The sequence below is a fragment of the Vigna radiata genome, chromosome 1 (genome assembly GCF_000741045.1).
Source record: "Vigna radiata var. radiata cultivar VC1973A chromosome 1, Vradiata_ver6, whole genome shotgun sequence".
NCBI classification, from domain to species: Eukaryota; Viridiplantae; Streptophyta; class Magnoliopsida; order Fabales; family Fabaceae; genus Vigna; species Vigna radiata.
This window is the reverse complement of record NC_028351.1, coordinates 2,653,458-2,663,254: the sequence shown is the minus strand read 5'-3', so window position 1 is coordinate 2,663,254 and position 9,797 is coordinate 2,653,458. Positions and strand designations below refer to the sequence as shown.

The window sequence follows — 9,797 nt, the reverse complement described above, 5'->3', positions numbered from 1 at the left end:
AGTATCTAAGAAGTTTATGTAAGATTGACAATGCGAGAAAAGAAGTTTCTTGGAAGTTTCGGTGGTCCCACATCGATTAAAAATACTCAATTACAAGGTGTTTTTCTTGGGTAGGTTAGTTTGAATGAGACATACCACAGGAATATAAATAGTTTTCTCTTTAAATCCGTTCGGAATTTCTTAGGTATTTTCACAACTTCTATTAAATTAATTTTGATAAAGATAAGTCAACTCACATAAACTGATTTTTTATATAAATATATAAATTAAAACTAATTTATAAATATCTTATTATATAAGTTTGTAAACTGATTTTTAATTTAATATCATGTTTTGATAAATTATTTATTAACAAATTTTCATGTTGATTATAAAAAGTATATGAATATATCGAGTTTCACTACAATAAAGATAGCAAGTAATATCATTAACTTAAACTTAGTGTAATCACCACACTATACTATATAAATTTATAGATTCAAAAGGTCAAAATGGTGTTTTACAAAGTGTAAAAATCAAATTTCAATATAGTAAAGGTATTAAGTTACAACATCAAGTTATACTTAGGATAAGGTGCTGTACTCTATCAAGTAAAAAAAATATCATATTTTACCAAGTATAAATATTAAAATTTACTATAATTTGAGCTAGGTATCAATCAACCCAAAGCATCAAGTTTTATTAAAATTCACTATACACATACAGTTCAATCCTTGAACTTGATCATTATCATCAAACTTCATTTTTCAACTTGTTACCAAAATTGATATTTAAATTTTAAGTTTTCATGCACTCCTTTAGTTTTTTGCTTTTTGTTTCTTTAAAGTATTATGGAATTTCAAAGAAATAATAAAATCACGAAATATAAATTGTTGTTAAAAATGATCGTTAAAAATGCAAATTGTTGCATTTGTAAAAAGAAATAATAATAAAAGATAATGTCAAAATGAATTAAAAAAAATTAAATGTAAAACATGATCGTGCAAATATAAAATGGATGTAAACTAAACTCAAGCGTTGCATTTCGTTGTACAACACAAAGATTATTGAAGTTGGTCAAAGCTCTTTCATACCCTTGAAATATTAATCAAAAGAAACTGTCCACATTTATTCCACAGATAGAAATATTTGGACAACTTCTTCAATTAACTACAAAAAAAAAAGATTTTAATTTATGAAAAGTGGTTATTTATTTATTTTTCATTATTATTTTCCCTCAAAAATAACAACACTTAACGAAAATGCTTTTTTTTTCATACTCAAAGAGGGTGCAGCTTCTAAGATTATGAAAACATATTTATATTGTATATATTATAATATAGAGATTTCTATTCAGAATATTTAAGGGAAGATAACAAACAAATTATAGAATAAAACTAGCGAAAAGTTGGATGGAAATTGCATGGTCCTACTATTAGGACAACTGGACCAATTTGGGCTAGTGAGAAAAAACCTAGGTATAAAATACAACATAAATAAAGGTGATTTCTTTTTGCACCTCATGTTTCTTTTTGTATTTCCATAAATATTAGGTTTAAATATTAATTTAGTTTTTATTTTTGTTGAGTTTATTCAATATGATTTTTTTTTTCGTCATTAATAAGATTTCAATTTTTTTAATTTAGTTTTTTTTGTTAATATCATTTAAATAATTAACAACGTATAAACATGATATGTCATGTGTTATTTTGTAATTTTTCTTTTTTAGTTTTTATTTTTCTAATAAAAAAAATGTTCACGTGTCAAGTTAATATTGTGTTACATAACAATAATAGTGTCACGTTTTAGTGTTTATGTTATATATCAATATCTTATATTTTATTTAGTTCTTATATTTGTTATTTTGATTTAATTCAGTCTTACTTTTTTAAAAAAATGGAGTAATTTTACTACATCAAGAAATATACAAAAGAGGTTATTTACCACCTCAGTTTCGCTTACACATCTACTCTACTGAATGTATTTATTACGTTCTAACATCATTATCAACTATTGTAATTCAGTTCTTAAACCTCTGAATATCTTGCATTACATATTTGCTTAATTGTTATCAAATTACACTCATTATTTTCTTTGAGAGTAAAGAGAAGTTTGCAGGTTTCACTTAACTATTAGTCATATCAATAAGCAATGAGTGTTTAGTGGATTTTAACCTTCTAGCGAAAGGATGACCAACTAAAGTTTGTGACAAATGATATCCACATATTACCTTCGATATCCACTCCTCTCCATTAGAAATTAGAGTGCCTCTTATTTTAAAAGGACAATCACATTTTTCTATGTCGGGTATACTAGGTTGAACATAAGATTTTTATTTCATATACTTTTCACCCCTTTCATATCCTAACAATAAATGTATCTTTCTCTCAATTTGACTATTAGTTTTATCATATCTTACAATGACAATAACAAAACTAAGATCACAAGCAATCTCCCGAACCCAATGAATTAACTCATCATGCATAAAAAAATATGATCAATTGTAAAGTTATTTGTGCAATCTCCTTCGCACATTTCATTTATAAAAAAAGAAAAATATGACATGAAACTGAAATCTACTTGTGATTCCATAAAACTTGAAAGATAATCTTCCATCTTAGAATATAATCACCTACAACGTGACATCATCATAAAATACCTTACCAGTTTAATAATAATAACTGAAGATAAAAAATTCATAAAACAAGAAAAAAAAAACAAAAATAATATTTTAAATAATCTTAAAAACAATATTGGATTTTGAAATTTAGGAGAAAGCTTAACTAGAACCAAAGTAGAAAATAATAACAAGAGGAAAACTTCAAATAAATAATAATAACAATTTATAATACTAATAATCGAAGTTGGGGAGCTCATAAAAATGCAATTATGAGGCAAATATTAAGAAGCAATGATATGGTTGAAGGCAGAAACAAGTTACAACATTTTGTGTATGGAATTGTATTGTGTGAAGTAGAAGAATAAAAAATGGTTTGAAGGAAAAAAACATGAGTATATAAAATTGGTCGTGAAAACTTTCCATAAAGTTGGGTTGCAACAATGAGTGCCAAAGGCAACATAGGCAAAATGAATAATGAAAATAATAAAATAAATGTAGCTAACGTGTCTAAATTCTATGGGTGGTAGTGCTAGTGCTCCTAATAAGCATTGAATTACATTGACCAAAACACTTATATATTAACCAATTGTGGTGCACCATCATAGGCTACCAAACCATATTCTGCATGATAAAACAATATTCTATTATAAGGTTATCTCATCTTGTAAATTTTATTCAATAATTCTCTTCTTTTTGTACCCTCTACATAAGTTAAGAATGCTAATGGAAAAAAATGTTTTGCTAAATACTTATTCAACTTGGATAAGTATAATAATTATTAAAGTTAAATAATTTTAAATTTTATCTAAACAAGAAGAGTTTTTTCGCATTTATTTTTCTTTTGTTTATATATAATCTCTTCGTATTTTTTTTCTTAGTTGAATCATGGTGGAGTGTCATCAACTTAGTCTTAAGTGAAGTATGATATTAATTATTTGTCTGATTTTGACGAAGGTTTTTCTCATAATAAAGTCAACCAAATTTACTTTTTGATTGATATAATTGAGATTTTTTTTATTAATATAAACAAATGTTATCCATTAGCTTACGGTAGTTGAATGGTTAGTTAATATCTATATATATATATATATATATATATATATATATATATATATATATATATATATATATATATATATGTAAAGATTTTATTTTTTAGTTGACATTATTTTTTCTACCAATTTAAATAAGAGACGTCGAACTTATTTTTAAAATATTAGTGAGGAATTTCTTAACCAATGTTAAAGATATTAATTTTTGGTTAGTGTAAACCGAATTTCTTTTATAGATATTTGAAATTATTTTTCTAATGACGAGTGGGAAAACTTTTGATTATCCTTAAGTATGACTATTATCAAAATAATTTTTTTTAACCAACACTAATAAAAAGTTGACAAAAAAAAATATTGGTCAACAACATTAAAAAATTAATCTTAATTGAGGTTAGACAAAATAATTGTCACCCATAAAAATAAAAATGACATTAACTAATATAAAATTAAAAAAAAAAACCTTTATAGATACTACTTGAAATTATTAGGAATTTTGATAAAAAGTATTTTATATCAATATCAATATCAACTAAAAACATATTTAACCATTACTATTAAAAATGAGGGACTAAGATAATTACTTTTGAAAATAAGAGAATCAAACAAAATGAAAATTATGAACATAGTCCATTTGTAATTTTTCGTAATTTGATGGAAAGAAAAAATCAAATTATAAGAAAGATCGACTTTATATTTCATATGAATATAATTTCAAATTTTACTTTCAATGATGCAAAACAAGTCCAAATATTGAATAAAACATTTACTACTAGATTAAAAAATGCAAATAAATAATAAAATTAATATAAAAAGTAAAAATATTACTTTCAACACAAATTTACAATAAATTTATACTTATTTTTTAGCTTAATTAATAACTTAGTTCCTATATTTAGTTTTATATTTGCTTCGGTCTCTTTATAATCTTTTACTCAATTCACTCCCCATTAACATGGTCCCTTTTATTGAGTTAATGTTAACAACATTTACTATCTCATGTGGGTTATTTTTTGAAACTTCTCTAGTTGTTTATAATTTTTTTTTTTCTCCACCTTCTTTCACCATCTAAAAGAAATCACCCTATCTCGTTTTATCTTTCTAAATACCATAAGAAACCTTCTCAAACACCTCATGTGCATCTTTCCGTTAACCCAAATTTTAAGTAAATAATAACTAAAACATTGTCAACAAATACATCCAACCCTAATGCAAGTTTGAATAACAATCTATAAATCATAAACATCCCAAGAGACGAAGAAAGGAAAAAAAAGGTGGTGGAGAAGAAAAGAATAAGGAGAAAAAGAGTGATGGGAGGTGGATGGTAGAAATGAAAGGAAAAAACAGAAGAAGAAAATGGTGATAAGAGGTGAAAGGAGGTGGGGGAAAGAAAAAATAGAAAAAAAAAACAAAAGTAAAATACCTAAATTCTAATACGTGATATTGCAAGTAACATTAATTCTTGTATTAAAGAAAACAAAATAATTTTATTTAAAAAATAAAAAAATAAATAAATAAAATATATAAAAACATAAATAAATCATAAACTTAACAATAAAATCTATTTTTCTATATATTATTATACTTAATCATTTCAACCTAACAAAAACCAAAATGTAATTATTAACTTCATCACAAAACACACCCACATACAAAAAATGAATACATTTGATTTGTACTTTCTTACCCCATAATATTTGAAATATTTTAAGTTGAAAGTTATATATTAAATTACTCATCAAATTCATGCCTTTCAAGTTCTAACTCCTTACTGAAAAATTTAATTCAACCAACCTTGATATTCTAATTAAATGAAATTATATCACACATTTTTTAATATTCAATTTAGAAGAAACCAGAAAATAAAGAAAGAAAAAAGAATAGTTGAAAGAGCATGTACTAAGCAAAATGAGGATAGCCTTTGCATAATGATTTTCCACAAGGAAAAAACAACGTTATCTGTGGAATAATTTAGAGAGCAAAGTGAAAGTCAGATGTCGTAGGTTCCAATTTACCAAGTGGCACTGCTCTGTGCTGTTTTCAAAAAGCAAAAAGAAAAATGCCTGTCACTTTCTCTCTCTTGCCCGCACTGCCCCACTTCCCCACTTTTCACGTTTTCAAGCCTGCCCGAACTGCCCGCTGTGGAAAACCTTTCCCTCTGTCACAAGCACTCTCCCGCTTTCCTCTTCATTCTTCAACACAACACCAACTCCCTCCCTCTCTTTCTTTCTCTCTCTATCTCTCTCTCTTCCACTTTGCTTTGGATTTTAGACTCACTTCACAACTTGGTTTTTGTTTGTGACTTTGTTTTTGTGCTGTGTTGGTCTCAGTCATTCATCTGTGTTCATGTGTTTGTTCATCTTTTAGAACATTTAATGCCATGCAATTGTTCTTTTTCTCTAGCTCCATATTGTTCAATCAGTAGTTTCTAGCTTTGTGTCTAACATTTTTTTGAGAGATTAGTCTCTGACTTTTGACCCAGAGATATATCTTGAGTTCACCCAAAGGAAAGTTGTTCAATTATTTCTAGCTTGAAGTTGAAGTGGCTTTGTATAACAATTTTGAGACTTTGGTGCATGGAGAGTTGTTTGTGAGAGTTTTTGGAAGATGGGGTTTGGGAGCAATGCAGTTCAAGCAGGGAGTTTGGATGTGGACAAGTCAAAGGGCAGGAAGAACAAGGAAGGTGGTGTGAAGGAGAGAAAATGGGGGTTTAGATTTAGCATCTTTGGGAGTTGCATACCTTCAAAATCAAAAGTTGATAGCACAAAAGTTAGTGGCACTAGTGCCCGTAATAATGGTAATTTTCTTTGCACATTAATTTCCTTAGTTTCATGAAAATATGTTGTTCTATTTGTCATTTGTCATTAATTTTAGGTGGCCAACATTAGCTGTGTGTCTTTACTTTTTGGGTTGTACGATCTGCCCACCAAACCCTTTTTGTGAGTTTGAGTCTGTTTTGAGAAACTAATGAATTCTGATTTCTGACAATAACACTGATTTGAGTTATTATTGTGCATTTTTGTTGAGTATGTTGAAGATCTAACAAATTCATTTAGAAATAATTAAAGGCTTTCAAAGACAGATTCTTTTCTGCATTACCTTTTGACCACATCATGTTTTTTCTGTAACCACTGTCTGCACTTGATGTTGGGAAAAAAGAGCCAAGAAATGCATTTTGTAAATGATATCTAATAGTTCTGACAATTGTGAGATAAGACTTTGTTATTGTTGTACCCTGAGAATGATTATCCAATGATTCAATCATATAACAAGTTATAAAAGTTGCTCGGCTCATGGTTTATATTCTGAACTGCCACGAACAACTTTGCATTGATTGCATTTACCATATTGTTCTTATACAAGTGTAGTGAAATTGCAATGAAGTTGTTTAAAGTCAAGAATGGTATGATGAAATCATGTGTAAAATGGTGTTCATTTGCTCTTATTTTTAGGTCAAAATGTTAAGTCAGTGGTAACTGAATCAGAGGAAAACAAATCTGCATCTGATAGAATCACAAAGGAAACAGTTGCTCCTCCGGAGTCCTCTACCACAACCAGTGATGCAGAAAGTAACCCTTCAACTCCAATATTCAGTGAGGAGTTGAAGGTTGCTTCTTGCCTGAGAAAATTCACATTCAACGGACTTAAGGTGGCCACAAGGAATTTTAGACCAGAGAGTCTTCTTGGTGAAGGAGGGTTTGGTTGTGTCTTCAAGGGTTGGATTGAAGAGAATGGAACTGCACCTGTGAAACCAGGTACCGGGCTTACGGTTGCGGTCAAGACCCTCAACCACAATGGACATCAAGGTCACAAAGAGTGGCTTGTATGGAACTTATATACATCCTTCTCAACTTCTATATTTTCATTTTTGTTGTTGTTATAGCTCATATGATGCTAACATTCTCAATTTGTCTTTGCTTCTTCTCAGGCTGAGTTAAATTATCTTGGTGATCTTGTCCATCCAAATCTAGTTAAACTGGTTGGTTTCTGCATTGAAGATGACCAAAGATTACTGGTTTATGAGTTTATGCCCAGAGGCAGTTTGGAAAACCACCTCTTTAGAAGTAAACTACAAACCTTTTCTATTTCTATAGCATGCATATAGAAAACAAAAGCTAAAGTAACATGGTTCTCTTCTCATAATGCATTTGTTCTTTCTGATAGGCATGTGCTCTGTGCATGATTGTTTTTCTGGTAACAACCATTTGTTTTGTTGAAGGACCCCTGCCTCTTCCTTGGTCTATCAGAATGAAAATTGCACTTGGTGCTGCAAAGGGTCTTGCTTTTCTCCACGAAGAGGCTCAAAGACCCATAATATATCGTGATTTCAAAACATCTAATATACTATTAGATGCGGTATGTAAGTCAACTGTTCAAGAAAGTATTTATTGTTTCATATTCATTCTCCAACACAGAAAATAAAAGCAACAATGTTCATAGGAATACAATGCCAAGCTCTCTGATTTTGGACTTGCCAAAGATGGTCCTGAAGGGGAAAAGACACATGTGTCAACAAGAGTTATGGGGACGTATGGTTATGCGGCCCCCGAGTATGTGATGACTGGTGAGTTTTTAGCCTTCCCTGTTCCTTTTCAAGTGGTAACATTTCTTAAACTCAGTACTTTCACTGTATAACTATGAAGATAGCTTATGTTGTCTAGAATTTGCAATTGCATTCTAAAAGCTTTTCTGTTTTATAAGTTCTTGGACTATCATTATTCCTTTATGGAGAAAACCCTCAGTTTGATCCTTCAAAGTTATAGTCAAGGCCACATTAAATGAAAATATCATTGAAATGCCAACATGTTCAATCCAAACCATCTAGAAGAAAAAAGGGGAAGGGGTCACCAATGATCTTTAAAAGTTTCATATGAGCTATTGAATTAGTTTTTCAAAATGTGTGATCTTTATCTTAAACTAAAGAAGTAACAGTGATGAAACAGAAAGCAAGATAGTTTACCTCAGGTCTTGCCTACTACTCTAACTGAAAAATTGTTACCCAATGATTTTATTTACATGTCTTGTGCATAGATGTATACTTACAGTCCAATTCTTACTAGGACATTTGACATCAAAAAGTGATGTCTACAGCTTTGGAGTAGTGCTACTTGAAATGCTCACCGGCCGGCGATCCATTGACAAGAAGAGACCAAATGGGGAACACAATCTGGTGGAGTGGGCAAGACCTGTTCTTGGAGACCGGAGGATGTTCTACCGGATAATCGACCCCCGCCTCGAAGGTCACTTCTCGGTTAAAGGGGTGCAGAAAGCTGTGCAGCTTGCTGCTCAATGCCTTAGCCGTGATCCAAAATCCAGACCCTTGATGAGTGAAGTTGTTCAAGCTTTGAAGCCTTTACCAAGCCTCAAGGACATGGCTATCTCATCTTATCACTTCCAGATTGCGCGAGTAGACCGAACCATGTCGATGCCGAATCATAAAAATGGCATCAGAACACAGATAGTATCTGTGTCAAGGAAGGGTCAACCTGTAAGGACATTGTCTAGCTCAAATGTTCCACATGGTTCTCCATACATTCGATATACCAAGTCTCCAAAACCTACTGGGTAAGAATCAATCACAGTTTCATCATCTTTAGTTTGATGATTCTCTATTCATTCAGTTCCCACAAATTAGTTCATCAGCTGTACATACAGCAACTGTTGTGTCCTGGAAGAGTTTCTCTGAAACCTCTGATTGAATCATTGTCATTACATAATCTCAAATAAGTTAACTGCACGAGACAGTTTCATGTTACGTGGTAATTCTAGGGACTTGTCATACACAGATTTCAAGTGGGGGTAACTGGTATTCACTGAAATTGTATAACTTTTCCACCTTGTCTTGGTTTTCTTCCTTTCAGAATGTAGTTTTTGTAAAGAAGAAAAAAAAAAAAAAGTGGTGTTAACTCATGTTAGCCATAGATTTTTACACTCTCATTGGACAATATACTTTTCAGCGAACACACACTGATGTAGTCAGATGTTGTACTAGAAAAATGTTTGTTTTGTTTTTTGTTGTGTCAAATGTGTTTGTTGTTAAGAAAGAGCTTTGTTTGTTTCTATGTACAATGTATTATTATCTTTATCAACTGGTATTGTAATAGTTATTTATTTTATTTAAAGTTGAAGTGTTCTTAGTTTATATTTTG

General features: G+C 30.0%; 1 protein-coding gene across 1 annotated transcript; it reads left to right on the top strand.

Moving 5' to 3' along the window:
• The first annotated feature begins 5,649 nt into the window (after window positions 1-5,649).
• LOC106771706 (probable serine/threonine-protein kinase PIX7) lies at window positions 5,650-9,797 on the top strand. Its single transcript, XM_014657714.2, has 6 exons — window positions 5,650-6,445; window positions 7,101-7,471; window positions 7,577-7,712; window positions 7,868-8,004; window positions 8,089-8,212; window positions 8,709-9,797. The coding sequence occupies exons 1-6, from the start codon at window positions 6,256-6,258 to the stop codon at window positions 9,215-9,217; spliced, it is 1,467 nt and encodes a 488-aa protein (XP_014513200.1). The 5' UTR covers window positions 5,650-6,255; the 3' UTR covers window positions 9,218-9,797.